Genomic DNA, 17,958 nt, shown 5'->3' on the forward strand with positions numbered 1-17,958 from the left:
ATCTGGATGCTCAGCTGTTTCCCCATCAATTTTTAGCTACTGTTTAGCACCATCTAGTGGTCAAATGTAATTGTAGGCCTATTGTTTTCCTGCCAAGTCTTGAGACGCAGATGGACGTGCATGAGTGAGATTGCTCTACACAAGAGGCAGAGCAATGCACTCCATTGTTTTTTACTTTGCTCACTATCTGTCCTGGTTGTAGCACATACTTTAGTTGTATTGGGGACCCTATTCCCCCCTCCAAAAAACCCTCACTATCGCAAGTGACCTCCCTGCACATTCTGCAACATTTACATTTGTAAATGAGACCTTGCAACAGAACGCTGTAGTGGAGACTGGTCCAATACAGGATTCAGATCAACTGGTCAATATTCCACTCCTCTTTCCATCAAGCGAATCAGCACTCTGGGACCACTCCACACACTTAGTCCTTAATGGGAGAAGTCAGTTTCAGATCATCTATTTCCCAGAAGGGTAAGAAAAGTCAACTTCATCCAGAATGAAGGACAAGGCATGTCTGAAACCCCCAAGCGTTTCCACTTTCTCCTGTCTCCGTTGCCCTTTCACTGTGGCATAATGATTTTCAGTTCTGGGTCAGAAAAATAACTTCTACCACAGGCCTGAGGAAGCTCATGAGTGTACTGTCCACCCTCAAAGCCATACATTTCTTTTGCGAGCAAGCCTTAGGGTCCATTCTCACAACACACGTAAAGTGGTTATTGAACTAACCTGTTTTCTGAGTTAACTAAACCAACAGATTGGATCTGCAGAACATGCTAAGCCAAAATAATGCAATGAACCGCCTGAAGTGTATTGTGTGAACGCAGCCTAGACACAATTGGCTCCTATCAAGGTGGACATTTCAATACCCAAGGATATCAGAAATAGGAAGCTGAGTCACAGAAAGAGATGGAAGCAGAACTTGTCACATGTGAAGATTCTACAACACAGAGCAAATTACTCATCACACAGCAACTGCTTTCCACAGGATCTCTTGTGGCATTTATTTCCATTTGGAAGAAGAGAAAACAGCATCAATACAGTTTTACTTGTTTTTAATTCCTGAATTTAAAAAAATAAAGCCTATTTGATTACACTTTATCTTCACTCATAAATAATAAACAAGACAAATCAGTAAGAGCATTTGAACAGAAGTCCTTCATTTATAGCTCCCAGAAATGCACTGAACCTGGGCGTCTGGCAGAAGAGGTATTTTATATCCTTATTTATAAGTCAACGCCAGTTTCTTGTCCATTTTTTCCCCCAACAAAATCATTTTCAGGTGATCTGAGAAGATTAAGCCCTGAGGGGGGAAAAAACCACCTTATTTCAAAGTTCTGTCTCACCCCTCTAATCCCTTTATTTTAAATATCAGCCATTCAAGTTCATACCAGGATCTTCCAACATCCAGCATGAATATATTATCACAAGTCTGACCTTTTTTTTTTTTCCCCCAGTGCAGAGATCACCAAGTCTCTTCTGGACAGATGATGAATTTTGGATATTAAAGCACATATAGACAATGGAAGATAAAAATAGGCTGAAAAAAAGTGGGATAGAGATACAAAATGGTTTGGCCAAAAGTAGACATTTCAAAAGATTGTTTCAAGGCAAAAGTATAGATTCTCACATCATACTAAGCCAACATGGATGGTTGGTTTTGCCTTAGTGTTGTAGGAACCTAGCCAACTGTGGCTTAATAAGCCATGTTTTACAGTAGGTCACAGAAAGGATGATCTTATGGAGAAATGAAGAGTAGGATGGTGAGATTTTACTTACATTATGAAGCATAATTACTGAAAGAGTAATCCAATTCACATAGCTCAACATAATTCATGCCTACTAAATAGGCCAATATTTACAATAGTATGTGATGTAGAATGTTATGTCAAGGTGGGCTTTTGAAAGCCCCCAGCAGCCCTCCTCCAAAGAGGGACCATTTTGCCCAGGGACTATGAACCCTTGTCCTGTCCTCAGCAGACATGCTTGCCTACATTTTTTTTTTTTAAAAAGATGACTTTGGCCAGATTTGGGCCAGAAGAGTACAGAGATATGCACACTTTTCTATGCATGAAAATTTTCCTTGGGTAGAACCACAAACATCTAGGGAGAATGTTTCTAGATTAAAGTCTTCCGCAACTTCCTTCACTGAAGGAAGGAGAAAGAGGCAGTCCATAAAGTATCTGCCAGGGATGATCATGGTTGGGTGGGGCGGGGTCAAAGCAAAAACTTCAACACAGGAGCTGTAGTTGTGGCTGCCACTTGGATGTTTTTGACCCTCTCCCTCGATGCCCCCTGTGCCTGCAGTTACATTTGTCACAAAGGCTAACAAGCACCGTGTGCAGATAACAGGAAAGGGTTACTTTAAAATGTGACTGAAAAACAGACTCATTTATTTATCCAAAATCTCAGTGGAGCGCTAGCCTCCTCTTCTGAGCTTTCAGAAAAAAATGCAAAGCCCCCAAGTCCACTGAAAATGAAACAGAAAGAAAGGAATCACAATCAATCTTCACCGCAGATTTTTAAAAAAAATAATCAAAAGCACAAGCATTATAGTCCTGGGATTTAAAAAACAAAACAAACACTCACCACCTGGAGATACTAACAGAGTATCTGATCTATAATGGGTTCAGAAAACCTGCTTTAGACCATCAATTTAGTCAGTAAATAATCTGCAGCCTAACAATGAAACGAATAAGCAATCGTAGACTAGATGATCCAATCATCTTAATTTCATATGCATAATGTGTTCATACAACAGAGTTAATGCTGGTCAGTTAATGAGCTAACAGGTGCATTCATACAACACACAAAGCTTAATTAGCTTTTATTTGGAGGTGCATCTTAGCATGTTGTGTGAATCCAGCCCATTTGGTTGGCTTAGGGTCCAATGTATAGTGACAACCCAAAAATAGGTTAATTCAGGAAGAACAGGGTCTGTTGTATGAACACAGCCATAGAATGAGTTCTTGTCTGAAGGCTACCTGAAAATGGAGGCTTGTAAAACAGAGGCATACTGTAATTCAGTGCAGATTAGATCCATCACATCTATATGTTCTGCATCTGCTTCCAGGAGGGCCTTCCAAATTGTTGATTGCTGGTGCGTAAGCTTCTATGGACAGCAATGGCCAACACTGCAAGAATATTTTCCACAAAACACAGCAAACACAAGGATCATTCTGCAGTGTTGTCTGATTGCTCCTCCTTAAATCTCCTTTCTTCAGAATGCACCACTTCTGTTACAAGTTTGGTATGAACATTAAAATGTTCTCTTGTGTCTTACTGGACCCCCTCACTGATTCTAAACTAGCAGGTAAAGGGAAAATACCTGATTGAAATCTCTCATTACACGTGCCTTTTTATTTCCTAAAGACATTCCTTGACTCTGCTGACCATATCAGCCGGCTGCCCTCAAGATAACAGAAGTGCACCAGAAGCAAAAATCAGATCTACAAAAACAGAATCAAAACAGATCACTGTCTCTGGTCTCAGAGAAGAATGTGCAACATCAGGAGGAGAACTGTTGGCAAGGAGCTCACAATGGGAAGGCTGAGTTCAGAAATGTAGCCAAGTAGAGTGTCTAGATTAGCAGCTGATGAGCTGGGTCATCCCATCCTGGCCCTCATCAACAGCTTTCCAAGGAATTCACAATCGGGAGTCTTACCATTACTGATGGACCATAAACCTTTAAAGATTTAGCACCTGCCCTTCTGCCAGAATCTGCCTGCCTTAAACTCAGGAAAGGAGATGATAGGACTCTGTCCAGTGTACATCGCTGGCCTGCCTCTGGAACTCATGCCTTTCCCCATTTTCCCCAATTATTAAATGGAACTTCATGCCACCAAAAAGTTCATACCCCCCTGATTGAACAGGTGACAGGATTTAACCTGTGCTACTCAGCTTAGAGTAGTGTTTCTCAATCTCAGCCACTTTAAGATATATGGACTTCAACTCCCAGAATTGGCTGACTGGGGAATTCTGGGAGTTGAAGTCCTTACATCTTAAAGTGGCTAAGATTGAGAAACACTGGCTTAGCGGATCCAATCTAGGGCAACAGCAGAAAGTAAAGCTTATTGTGGAGAAACACTTCTTGAACATACAATCAAGAATCTATATTCCTTCCTGACAGGAGACTTCAGTGCTTAGAGGACACCCGCTTGCAAAAAATTAAGTTCCATTTGATGTCCACCAGCGGTCATCAATTCCTTATATAATGGCATGGCACTGTAGCCAGAGTCGTACAACTGCCTAAAACAAAGCACCCCCCCCCCAAGTGTTTTTCCTACTGCTTCTATTTTTGCAGAAGTTGTTTTTGACTAAAGGATCAGGCTGCGAAAAAAAGTCAGGGAATAGGGCTGTAAACTTTTTAGCATCCTAGGAAACGTGTCAGGAGATACTGTGTCCTTGGAATTGGTTGGTTTTTCCTGCCGCTGTGGGTCTGCATCAATTCGGTAACAATTTGTCTCCAGTGAAATCATAAAACATCCTGTCGGTGTCCTTTGGATTCTGGAAATGTCAAAAGCCAAGCAGGGAACAGATGAGAAAAGTCACCACAGCAGAATGAATGAATCAGAACTCCACGTCCCGGAGAGGGCTCCTGGAGGTGACTTCCTAGCTTGATCACCCCAGTTGTTTTCCAGCCGAATTCACCTTTTCCATTAAAAGGAAGATGTGCTCTGCAAATTCTCGAACTGCACCACGACCCCCATTACATTTACAAATGTAGCTTGCAGCTTTCTGTGCAGCCGGACAGCCGTCAGCAGGGACGGCACTCATGCTTGCTTGCTTCAGACATTCCACGTCCGAGTCTTCATTTCCTGCAGGGACAGTGGGAAGAAAAAAGCATCGTCAGTAGGCGATCCCAAGCTTTTTTACTGGTTAAACTTATTGGCGGTATTTCTGAGGTAGCTGAATAAAGGCAGAATTGCCAGCTAAGGCCCAGCCAGCCTCGAAGAGCCTTGGATGCAATCATCCCCGAGGCGTTCCAAAAGCTGCTGAAGTGTGATTTTGAATGTGACAAAGATTATTAAATATATATGGAACTGTTCTATTGTTTTTTTTACTTAATTTACAAGAAATCAGATTTGAAGTTAATTCCGGCTCCACCCACTTCTTTTTCCAGCTGCTTTCCAGAGCATACCCTGTACAGTCTGCAACCTCTGTCTTCCCACGCTTCCTTCCATTAAATCTGAAGAAAAGGCACCAAGCAGGCCCTGCTCCCATTGGGCTTATCAGACTGGGAAGAGAGGGGAGTCAGGGGAGCTTCAAAGAGATGGAGAGAGGCAGAACAGAAAACACCACCACCATTATTATTCTCTAGTACAGGTAGTCCTTGTTTAACGACCATTCATTTAGTGACTGTTCTAAGTTACTGTGATGGAATGGAATTATGAAGGCCAAACTCAGGGAGGAAAACATGCTCTTTCGTCTGAGGAGTGAGGGAGAGATAAGAGGATGAGGCTGGCACCTCCCTGAGGAATTCACACTGTTGTGACTGGCTGACTTTGGGAACTGGGATTGCAGTCTGGAAAGATTCTTGCTAGAGGTTGTAGCTAATAAACATTGCTGCACTGAATCTACATGGTCTCCTGGAGTTCTTTGGGCTAGGCCTGACATCAACCTTCCCAGACTGAATCCCAGTTCCCAAACAGCCAGTCACAACAGTGTGAATTCCTCAGGGAGGTGCCAGCCTCATCCTCTTATCTCTCCCTCGCTCCTCGGGAGACGAAAGAGCATGTTTTCCTCCCTGAGTTTGGCCTTCATAATTCCATTCCATCACAGTTACAATGGTGCTGAAAAAAGTGACTTATGACTGGTTCTTACCCTTACAACCATCGCAGCACCCCCATGGTCATGTGATCAAAATTTGGGCACTTGGCAACCAGCTCACACTTATGATGGTTGCAGTATCCCAGGGTCACATGATCACCATTTGCTACTTTCCTAACTGGCTTCTGGCAAGCAAAATCAAAATCATGATTCACTTAGTGACTGTGTGATTCGCTTAATGACCACATGATTTGCTTAACAATGCAATTCGCTTAATGACATGATTCGCTTGATGACTGCCGCAAAAAGGTAGTAAAATCAGGTCCAGTCACATGGTGATTTGCTTAATGACTGCTTCACTTAATGACAAATTTTCTGGTCCCTAATATGGTTATTAAGCAAGGACTACATGTATCTCCAACAATTAGATAAGCTCAAAAACCATCCCCAAGGGAAATGATAAAGCACCCAGAGAATAAAGTAGAAAAACAGAAACCTCTTTCACAGAGGAAGACACCTTTTGAGAAACTGCCAACAGAGCTTTATTCAGTAAGACTGCTTTAGCATTTGGAAAGGGCCTAACCTAAGTATGCAACTTCTTTCCAGCACAACCCCATGTCTTTCCGCCATTTCTCCACGACACACAGCTTGTCTGTCACCCCAACTTCCAGGGTACAGCCCAACTTCATGGCGAAGAGCGTCTTGGTGGAACAGTCCCTCTCGGAGATCAGCCGCACCTGGTCAAATAAAATGCTGTTAGGATGATAGCTGTGGAAGGGCAGGAAACAAGATGCATAAGCCTTAGAGAATGTCACCCACTGAAATCATGTTTTAAAAGAAAACATCAGCTGCAGGGAATGATATGTGTCTAACTGTCTTTACTGCATAGAGTGGGCTCCATCAGCAGACTAGCTTACCTGGGAAACCCCTCCTGGATCAGACCAAAAATTTGTCTAGTATAACACAAATCCTGTTTCCATTCCAGTCAACCTTAAGTATCATATAAAGGTAGTTTCTTTTCCCCACTGTTGTTACTCAGCACTCAAGCCCTATTGCGTTCAATGGCTTTACTCTACATCTCTATAATAAGTAAGCTTTGAAGACCTGGCTCTGGGTTAGGAAGTACGATGGGCCCTGTCTGTGAACATGGGAAGTTGAAGAATGTTTTTTATTACTGTCTCTGGAGTCTATCATTTTTTTCTTGTTTTCTTCTGTTGTTTTGTGGGTTTCTTTTGCTATGGAGTTTATAGTTTTCTATTAGTTAGCTATACATAGCTGAATATATTATGTTGCTTTAAAAGGCTAAACACTGCTATTAAACTCTATGTTAAGAATGAATATCAAGAAGTTTTTCCTATTGTTTTAAATACTGTACTCTGCCCAGAGTCTTTAGAAGTTTGATAAACAAAAAAATGATATGATTAAAATTACAGTAGATCAAAACCTGCCATGGGTTCCAAGAGAATTTGTTCCACATGATTCTGTTAGAGCAACTTGTCAGATATAATCAGAGACTGCGTATTCTCCATTTCAATGAACTCTCATATACCCTAACCTTCTAATCACACGGGCAAATTTTGTACAAAGTACTTAGCCAAGCTAAGGAACTGCCTGCATGTAGATAGTTGATCCCCCTCCCCCAAAAGATGGTTAGAGCTTTCCTTGACTCTGGTCCCCCATCCCAACCCCACTACCCCCAATTATGTCCTCATTCCAGATACTATTTAGTTTTAAATACTACTTCTAGCTTGTCATCAGTGCAGTTCAAATGGAAACCTCTGCTGTAGGAAGACCTGAGGATGAGGAAGACTCCACCATCATCACCAGGATGACTACTACAAAGTGCCCTACATGGAGCTACCCTTGAAGAATACTTAGAAGCTGCAATCAGTGCAGAGTGCAGCTGGCAGAGTGCATGTGGGTGAGGACCGTTTCAATCATGCAACACCTATACTGGAGGTGCTCTGTTGGCTTCTGATAGATTTCCAGATAAAATTCAAAGTGTTGGTTTCCATCTTTAAAACTCCTACATATCTGCAAGGCCACCCTCTCTAGGTGGACCCATTCCATCCAGTATGTTCTTCCTGGCTGGGGATGCTGAATACCCCCCATATGTTTTTTACCCTGCAATGTTTTTTATGGTAACCCCCACCATCTCAAAAAGGCCTACCTAGAAGTCAGATTGACACCAACTTTGGCATCCTTTTGTAAAGCTAAGAAAGTAGAGTCATTCGCAGAGCTTTGGAAAGTTAGCATCACTCAAGGCTGGGTTGGTCAGGGAGGTATTTGTAGTGGTGATTGTATATGCTTTGTTATTTTCTTTTATTATGGTTTTACTTATATCTATTTTTAATGCTTTATTGTAAACCACTAGTGATATGATTCAGCAGTATACAGATATGATAAATAACTAAATAAACCAACAACTTGGGGATCCAACAAATTTCCTCCACATGGGATTTAGATTTGATTAATTCAGCACATTAAGAGGTTCCACTGTGGCCTTCCAAGTCCAAATTCCCATGACTGTAAGCTCCTTGCTGACAAATCCCTAAAGGATCAGGCTAATCCCATATGGCCCTATTAGGATGCCAGTCTTGGATAAGAGAGTACCTAGTCATACACATTATTCTGTTCTGTGCTTCCATCACAATAAATCAGGACATTGACATGAGAGAATGGTGAACAGGTGGCACACTCTCTTCCAGTCTCAAACTGCACTATAGCGATAGTTTTCATTAACTTTAGTCACAAGCAAACCCTTGTGTGCATTAAGCACTTTTGACAGTGCAAGAATGAATTATAGAGATGTGTTTAAATCATATAATCTCTCTTCTTTCTGCTAGAGCAGATGGGGAAAGGCATCTGACCAGGGCAATAAAGCTTTGCTAAGTCCCTTCCCCTCAGAGTCCTCATGATGCCTAAGCCCTCACACTCTAGCATTGACTACATGCTTTGACATATCTGACTACAACCATGAAAACTAGAGGACTACCTTCTTTGCAATGAAAGGTAAGAAATTTTGCGACATCTCTTCCCTGAAAATCCACTCCAAAGGACAAAAGTTAAGATGTACCTCTACACCCCTTTTCTGAAGTTGATTAAGTCCAACAGCATCCCTGACATCATATGAAACAATCTCTTTTCCATCTTCAGACATATAGATGTGACCAGTGGTGAGGCATCCATCAATGGTACAAACCAGAAGCTTCACCTCCTTTAACGTCTCTTTCCCGAAGTAGCCATACCTGGAAACATGGATGCAACAATCATGGAAAAGAGGGGAGGAACTGTGTTTACATACATTGTATTCTATGTGCAAGACTTCAGGTGACCTCACTTTTTGACTTCAGGTTGGAATTATCGTCTACAGAATGGAATTATCTTCTACAGAAACACAGACAAGCTGATTCTGGGGGGAAAAAAAATACCAACGTAGATTTTTATCCAACACTTCATTTTCTACGGAGAGGCAATTTTGTATGGAAAAAGCCCTCTTGTACAAAACAAACTGCTGCAAAACCAAAAGGAAGATTTTTGATTCTGGAGTAGAATATCCTGATTGGGAGGCCCAGTTCCCATTTTTGCATAAGACCAATGAATGAATGTTGGCTTCTGATTCTGGAGTATTAAAGAGGAATCAAAAGAGGAATTCTAGATCATAAATTAAATAAACTAACACGTCTCTCATTTTTTTTAGTTATTTAAACTAGTGGAAATAACAAAACAGCATGGTGGTGCTGGATCCAACCCTACAGTAGGTATTGGATGACAAAAAGAGCACTTCTGGATGACAGAAGAAGATGCATGGTGTACAGAATGGTACACGAGAAAGGAAAGAGATGAAACAGTTCCGTTTCTGGAGTACAGTTTAAAACTATCACACTTAAAAGCTTCAAGGCTGGTCAGTTCCAACAACCACCAATGCTGGGACATTTCACACAACTGAGTGCACTTCAACAAGAGCTAATCATCTCCAAGTTCCAGGGAAATCAGTGAAAATTTAGAAAGCTCCAACCGAGCCACTATTTGATGTTTTCTATGAGAATCAGTTGTAATTAATTTTGGCTCTCCTGGCTCCTTCAGTTTTCAGGGGATCCATAAAATGTATTAGTAGAGCAGCAGATATTCTGTGGCCTACTTGTTTTTCTACATATTGGAAAAGCCAGTGTGGTGTAGTGGTTCACATATGCTACTAAGATCAGGGAGACCCAAGTTCTAGTCCACCCTCAGTCATGGAATCTCACTGGGTGACCTTTATATTGCCTTGAACCCTTGGAAGAACAAAAAACATGAATCTAACAAATAAAGTAAGATTAATACTTATTTTGGGGATACATCCCTCTCCTTCAACTTATACGTGGACCTATCTACAAGGGTACCTCCTTGTCCTGCTGATGGTACATCCTAGGAATTCTCAAAGGAGAAGAACATCACAGTAACCACCTGAGAAAACCAGTTTCTGTGTTTACCTTAGGACTCGTTGTTCTGCGATAGGCCAATCTATGTCAACATCTATGTCCACACTGTGCTCAGCTCGCATTTCGTAATAGGCCATTTTCCCACCCTAAATAAAAATGAAAACTTGCATCAGCCAATCTTGCCAACACTGGAGGGCACATCCAGCATGCTGGGCAGGGTTTCCATAGGGGTTATCTATGCACACAAGTCTGCAGAGAAGAGCCAGAAATTGCATTCCAGCCATTCTTCAGGAAAGTCTCCTTTTTCATTTTTGAAGGGAGGAACATTATGGAACAAAAGAGCTGTGACCAGCTAAAACCAGCTGTGAAAGACTAACATTATACATCATTAGCTTCTAGATACAGCATGGAGTAAGACTCAGAATGTACATTTGTCGTATGATTTTCTATTTCAATTAAAAAAAAAAAGACACAGCTAGTCAGGGAGCGTTATAAACTGGGAGAGGGGTAGAATTTAAGAACTCCCCTGGCAGATATTTTGTTCTGAGGCTTCTGTACAGAAAAGAATTTATGCTAAGCTGCTGCCATTACTTGTTGACCCCTCCTAGTCTGGGAATCTTAGATTTTCTACTAAAGACTTCTTCCTTCAAGCTTCGGCCCTAGGAAAAACAGAAAAGAAGGTGCTTTGATCTTCCTGCCCTAAATCCGGAAGTCCAGAACTTAACAAACCTTGTGCCAATTCCTACATATAAGTGATAACTATGGAACCATGTGGTCTTACAAATGGCAAACGTTTTAATGAAAAAATTCTTATTAAACCAATGAACCCAATTTAAACAAGGGAAGGCAATAACCATGCACACAAAATTCCAAATAACTGACTATTGTTAGCCTAGTTCAATTACTTCTTTATTACTTCCTTAAATAAGTTCTTGGGTTTTAACCCATGTTCAGGACTCACTGCAGTAAGAATGGACAGAGAAAGATCATCTGGACTTCCTGTCTGGGTGTTGCTAGGCAGGCCCTCCCTAATCCCTCCCTCCCTCCCTCCCTTCGTTCCTTCCTTTTTACCGAATATGGAGTATAAGTGAAAGCTATCCTCTTTGGAAATACTGCTTTGTCCAATCAAGCAAAATGAAACCATCTCTGGTATCTTGTCTCTACCTAAGAAACAACAAATTATCTAGCTGCTGAACCCACTTTCTTAACAGCTATGGGTGGAATAATCAAAGCATAGCTTACTTCATACCAATTGTGCCTCTGCATCAAAAAATAGCACAGGAAAATCTTTTTGGAAAAACAAAATATAAATTCTATCTATTCCAGCCTCTCAGCTGGGGTGAATTTATCTAATGCTTTAAGTGGTATAGTTGTGTCATGCTACAGCTAGGAATGTGGAACAGGAAGACAATCTGAACAGCAATTCAAGGATAGTGAGATTGCAAGGCTCCCCTCCTCTTCTTCTATTCCCTGATTTAAAAATCACCCTAACAGCAATCTGCCTTTGAAGGTGCAACCAACAGCCCATTAAGCAGCAAGCAGCCCCTTGCAGGAGGATCTTAAGAAAAAATGAGGAAGAAAGACCCACCAATCCAGCCTGTCCCTAAATTGGAACTATTAAAAGTGAGCCAATCAGCACTGAGTGAACTGAATAACTTCTTCACAAACCCAGTTCAGAAGTGTGATGGCAAAGGAAGGTAAAACAGAATTGGTTCAACACTGCACCCACCTGCAAATACCCCTTTTCAATTAAGGGCCTTTTGGCAAAGTAAAATGATCCATTTTCATATAATTCACCATCCCAGTCCTGCCGTCGAGGACGCTTGGCAGGATTCAGATTTTGTGGGATAGTCACTTCACAGGCTGTTAAAAGAACAACAAATAAACAAACAAACTTTTTTTATTTTTAATAATATTTCTATTAGAATTTTCAAATACAAGAATAAAAAACTAATATAAACTAAGGAACTTATAAAGAGTAAAGAAAGAAAAAAGAGAAATGAGAAGGGATAGAGGAGAGAGAGAAAAAAGGAAAAGGAAAAGAAAAATAGATAAAAGATTATTCCCCCCCTCCCTCCTGAGAAGTATAAACAGTTACAGTAATTTAACACCTTCTCTAGTATTTCATTAAAAAAATCCTCTTCTTTCCATATCTCATCTCTTATCAATAATCAAACTGTAAAAACTCACCTTTCAGTCCTAATCAGCAAAAGTCCATTTGGGGCTACCAGAAATAATATCATATGTATTTTAACCTTAATCAAAAAAATCCATTTTATAGTCTAATTCATCACCTTCTCTGAAAAATAAAACAAAAGAAATCTCTCCCCACTTATACACAAATCCCAAAAACCTCGTCCTTCAGTTCACTGTTTCTCATGGAAGTTTCTTTTGCCATCAAGTGGCTCTTATTGTCCAAGGCTGATTAGATGGTTGATATAAATATGTACCTATCTGAAGTTTTTATAAGCAGTAATACCAAGTCTGAAAGATGCCCATCCTTTACCTCCTTTTTTAATTTCACTCCATCTGAACTGATGCCGCCGCACAACTGAAAAGACCGAGTCAAAGCCATCCTCACGGATCATTTTGACCACTTTGATGAGGTCAGTGGGATGCAAACATGGGGAAGTTGCTTGAATATTTCCTACAACATCAACCTCTGGAGAAATGGGAGAAAAATATGGAAAAGATAAGGAGACTGTAGGTTGCAGTTTGGTTCAAACTATATCCTTAAAAAGTTACCAGAAAAAAATAGATAGACAGACAGAGAGACAGACAGACAGACAGATGATAGGCAGGCAGGCAGGCAGGCAGGCAGGCAGGCAGGCAGGCAGGCAGGCAGGCAAATATTTAGGGAAAAATCCAAGCAGAATATTCTTATTACAATCTACATTTTTAAGAATCCTTACATTTATTCACCAGCATGGTCATAGCAAATAGAATTCTATTTAGATAAATAAACAGCTAATATTGGTTTTTTAGACTATCAGTTTGGGAGCTTATTTAGAAAACTGAATTAAATGCCATGAAATAGCAAGTCTGTATAAAACAGATGGCTTTTATAATTATTATGATATTTCTTTGCCTCAGTATCTTTTGCTGAAATATGAGATCTTTCATAATGTAACTGGCTCCCTAATGCAGTATTTTCCAATCTGGTGCCTTCTAGTTATATTGCTGGTTGGAAATATGGCAGAGGTATATTATTTTTATATATACTTGTGTATATGCTTCTGGAGCACACAAAGAGGGAAGGCCAAACTGGTGCAGGTATATTCTGAAACTTTTAACTAAGCCAAATAGAAAATATTCCCCCTCATTCTGGTTAAAATCAAACACAATGGTTGTGTTCACAGAACATGCTCTGCTTAAACCAAAAAACCATACTGTGCTTAATGCAATGGCCTGTTCAATACTTCAGTACTACATTCCAGTTCCAACACTGGCTCTTCATGGGGTCACACCTCTCCCAAACAAGCAAGCCTGCATGTGGGGATCCTCTTGGATTCCTGGTTCCTGCCAGAGCAATAGGTAGAGGCCATGCTGTTCCCCATCTTCAGCTGGTGTATCAAATCAGGGGCCATTTTCAACTCGTAGGACCTTATGACAGGAACTCATGCCCTTATCCCCTCATGGTTAGACAACTGTAATGCACTCTACATGGGGCTGCCCTTGAAGTGTTACAAATAAGCTTATCCTCTGCAATATAATTAAGAATCTTTTAGGCAGCACCAGACTAAAGTCACTGACTAAAGCACCACCCAACAATTCTAGAACACTACTTGTAGATGTTTTAAAAGTTTTAATTTGGCAACCTAAGCATCTCACGTTCATTCTGTCGATCAGTCAGACCATACATACCAAAGACCCTTCTTGTGCTGATCAGGCGACAAAAAGGCAGGAGAAGTCCCCTTAGAATGCTCTTCGAGATGAACCTTGATGGAGTGGTAAATGGGACTTCTGATTTCTCTTCCCTTCAGCTCTCTTTTAAAAGCAATGCTGGATTACCTCAACTTGATTGGTGGCTTACCTCAGCACCACAGATCTGGTCATGATTATTCATCAAGATCTACAAGTTGTTCATCTGATCAAGATGTTCTCTTCCATGACTCTTCCATGACCATAGGGAGTACAAGAATTTTATATTAAAAAAAAAAGTTTTAACAATTCTCTATCTCTTCATAACATGGCTTGGAACATCTCTTATCTTGATATAGTCTTGCACAAATATACTTTTCAGGTTTCTTCTCCAATGCAACTGTTTAACCCTGTTGTCTGGCCATTAAATTATCCTATAACAGAAGATGACTCAGAAGCTTCAATTGGTCCAAAATGCAGCAACCTATCTGCTAATGGAGGAAGCAGGTTAGCAGTGTTATTCTGATGCTCCAGGTGTTGTTCCAGGTCCAATTCAAATTGCTGTTATCATCTATAAAACTTTATATGACTTGGCTCCCAGGTTTTGTCCCATCCTGTGTGTCTTTTCAGGGAGCAGATACTGAGGGTCTCCGCCCTATGTGAGGTGAAAGGTCGAGGACCCACTGATGCTCTTGTTCTGGGGCTGTCCCCAAGCATCAGAACACCATACCTCCTGAAGTATGTGATGCCCCATATTTTCTGGCCTTTAAAAGGCACTTTAAACCATCTTATTCTTTAGGACGTATGAACATTAACAGTGATACAGTTGCCTTAAGATAGGTCTCTTATTCTGATTATTATTTTGTGTTGAATTTTATTTTATGGATGTTTGAAGATTGTAGTTTTCTGATATTGTAAACGTGAATCCTTTAAGTAGGTGATATACAGATTTCTGTATCAATCAATCAACCAACCAATCAATCAAAGCACACTAAAACAAGGGCCAGGTTTCCCAAATGCACTAAACCACAAACTACCCAAACCATTTTAGCTAGTCCACGGTGTTGTACAACCCAGTCATAATACTCCAGGTGCAGGATAATAGTAGAAAAAAAATAGGGAAGAATGAAATAAGCTGCAGTAGGATAAGACTTTCATTTCTGCCAACTAAAATGTCACAAAATCAGTAGATCTCCACATCTTTTCTGAATGGATGTTAAACAGAATAAGGAGGAGAGCTGGGTCTTAAGCTATCATTAAGAAGAATTGGACTACCATCTGTAAATTTACTTAGGAGGAAACCCACTGAGTTCTACTGATATTTACTGGCTATTGTACAACATGCTCAGCCTCTTCAGTACAAACTGCAGGTCTGCTTTTATATAATGAAGGAAGCTTAGTTGCATTTGTTTGTGGCTTAGTGTATTGTGGGAACCCAACCCAGCTGATTAGTTTATGGTTCAGTGTATTTTGTGAAATCAGAAAAAGGGTTAATTCAAGCAGATTAAGCATGTCTTGTGAACAGAATCCATTAAAAGCAAAACTGCAGATAATTACACTAGTAACAAGCTAGCCCTAATAGGTGCAGGACAGCTTTCAAATTGCACTACTGGACAAATGCTAATTGGTGTTCTCCCATTTGGGTGAAATTTAAATATTTAGCAGTACTCAGATCTGTCTCTTTCATTAAGTGGAGCATAGATGTGGCAGAGAGAAGCAATGTCATTACAGATTCAAATTACGTTCAGTTAGTCAGTAAATAAGCAAGAAGGTAAAAAGAGACTTATTCAAATCCACAAAATTACAGTTGAAAGACCTCCCAAAGCAACACTTAAGAAAAAAAAATAACTGGCAGTTTGTGAGCACCAACATACCCTCATGATACTGGATAAACTCCACAATGGTGTCCAAAGAGGTAGAGGAATCTTTAGACACTTCGGAGCTCCTCCGGTGGACCTGAGCTCCAAACTGCTTGGCAATTTTCTCAATTTCATCATGATCTGTGGAAACCCACACACTGTGGGTAGACAAAGGGAGCAGCAACATTACTGCCTGTTAGAGAAGGTTGTCATACCACATGACAAACCTTAAGCTATTAGGCAGTTCTTTATCTCATCTCTTTTTTCCCCCAATCTTTTGGAAAAGAGAATAGTAACCATTCTCTTCAACCAAAGGGTTTCAGGAAAATCACTATGGTTTGGCCTCAATTTTCAAATCTGTAAAATGGGTACATAACACTTGCAAATAGAAAGATTGTGCAGCACCTCAGATTTGAAGGCAAAAAGGGTTATTGGAGCATATGGGGGCATACAACTAGCACCCATCTGTAATGCTATGCATTTTTCCCCCAAAGTGTACAATTACTGCAGCATGATTCCAGAAAAAGGCATGTTCAGTTTAAGGTGGGGCTGATTGGTCCTATCTTTCTGTCCACATATGGTTTGAAATAGCTGTTTCCCTTTGATACTGAAGTGCTGCACAGCCTTAGAAAAATTTAGTTTTCTGTTTTGCCCTCAATTCCTCTTCAAGAAACCAGAAAAGGAAGATACTTCTATCTCAGGGAAAGAATCTGAAAACATGTGGTTTGGTTCCAACTACCTGCCAAACAACTCCCTCTGAAATAAACTCCTAAGTTAAGCAGAGGTAGGTAGAGTAAGGTGCAACTTTTAAGTGGCAATTCAGCCTCTTCCATGTATTTGTTTAAATAATTAAATTTAATAAATGAATTGGAATTGGGCAGCCCATAAATGTAAATGAATAAATAAAAATAATAAAGCATATACAGGGTGTACTAAAAGTCAGGCCCCACAGACAATTTATTATAGAAATTACACTGAACATGCAAATTGGTTGCCATTTTCTTTTAAACACTTCCTTACTCGATGGATGCATGACTTTTGAACATTCCTAAGTACAGTAACGTTTTCTTTGGAAAAAAAATATTAATAAAACATATTGATTTATCATTAATTAATAGAGCATATTATGATATATCCTGCTTTGGCCTATATATGAAGGCACACAGTGACCATTAAGTTTGATTTTCAGCACCACATTCCTGAACACAGCATCACCTGAACTTTCTCTAGCTATCCTGCACATTTTCCTACCAGGATTTTAAAGTTTATCAGCTTAGGTCTAAACATGCTTTTTAAGATCTGTTGGATGCTCGTTCAACAGGCAACACCAACACTTGGAATGAAAAGGACGATTTCTCAGCTTGGCTGCCGATTTGCTACATGACATGAAATTAATAACACTCTATCTCTGTATCCACATCTACTATCTGGCGCTGGAAACTTTTGCAAGATACTGTCTGTTAAAAAGCCACCCCCACCAACCCATCCTGGATTTGAAACTTCATAAATTTCCATCTTCGTTAACTATTTGGGATGAGAGAGCTGGCTAACAAATAATTATAAAATCCTGCATTACGTTTTACAATGACTGGTATGAATTTCCTAATGAATCAAATGCAACCGGGAAGTTTCTATTGGAGACAAAAGAGCTGTTATTTCTAGGAAAGGGGAGGGGGGGGGGAGAAAGAACATTGACACTCGCGCATGCGCAGACCTCTGGAAGGCGCCGGAGTCGAGGGCTGCCCTCAGTACCCAACCAATCAGTGGAACGCCTGCCAGGAGCTTAATGTTCTTCAGCGGGATTCCTTTGCTGCCGCCTCGAGCCAGGATCAGCGCAGCTATGTGAGGGGACGACAGTTCGGCGTCACCCGACGGCCGGGAAGAGGCGACAGCGAGCGAAGGAGAATTCTCGGCGGTCGCAGCCATGGCTTTCTGAGGGGACTAGGCATAACCGCCCTGCCACGTTTAAGCCCGCCCCTCGCGCAGCCACGCTGGCACGTCCGCCAAGAGAATGCCGGGAGGTGCAGTTTTAGGCGCAGAGGTTAACC

At 40.7% G+C, this 17,958-nt stretch overlaps 1 protein-coding gene across 1 annotated transcript; it reads right to left on the minus strand.

Annotated features, from left to right (window-relative positions):
- Positions 1-981: 981 nt before the first annotated feature.
- CMAS (cytidine monophosphate N-acetylneuraminic acid synthetase) lies at positions 982-17,958 on the minus strand. Its single transcript, XM_007437395.3, has 8 exons — positions 17,625-17,958; positions 15,926-16,068; positions 12,697-12,852; positions 11,920-12,053; positions 10,242-10,336; positions 8,846-9,017; positions 6,353-6,506; positions 982-4,817 (listed from the first exon to the last, which is right to left on the minus strand). The coding sequence occupies exons 1-8, from the start codon at positions 17,834-17,836 to the stop codon at positions 4,621-4,623; spliced, it is 1,263 nt and encodes a 420-aa protein (XP_007437457.1). The 5' UTR covers positions 17,837-17,958; the 3' UTR covers positions 982-4,620.

The sequence above is a fragment of the Python bivittatus genome, unplaced genomic scaffold (genome assembly GCF_059951505.1).
Source record: "Python bivittatus isolate LINGU-HERP-01145 unplaced genomic scaffold, Pbiv_v1 ctg000330_np1212, whole genome shotgun sequence".
NCBI lineage: Eukaryota > Metazoa > Chordata > Lepidosauria > Squamata > Pythonidae > Python > Python bivittatus.

Bases quoted from the DNA above. Each gene is read 5' to 3' on its own strand.
- CMAS (XM_007437395.3), bottom strand. From the start codon at position 17,836: ATGGCTGCGACCGCCGAGAATTCTCCTTCGCTCGCTGTCGCCTCTTCC. The intron at 9,018-10,241 runs GTAAACACAGAA...CCATGTTTCCAG, and splicing joins GCAGAACAACGAGTCCTAAG to GTATGGCTACTTCGGGAAAG. The intron at 4,818-6,352 runs GTTAGGCCCTTT...CTGTCCCTGCAG, and splicing joins GAAAGAAGTTGCATACTTAG to GAAATGAAGACTCGGACGTG.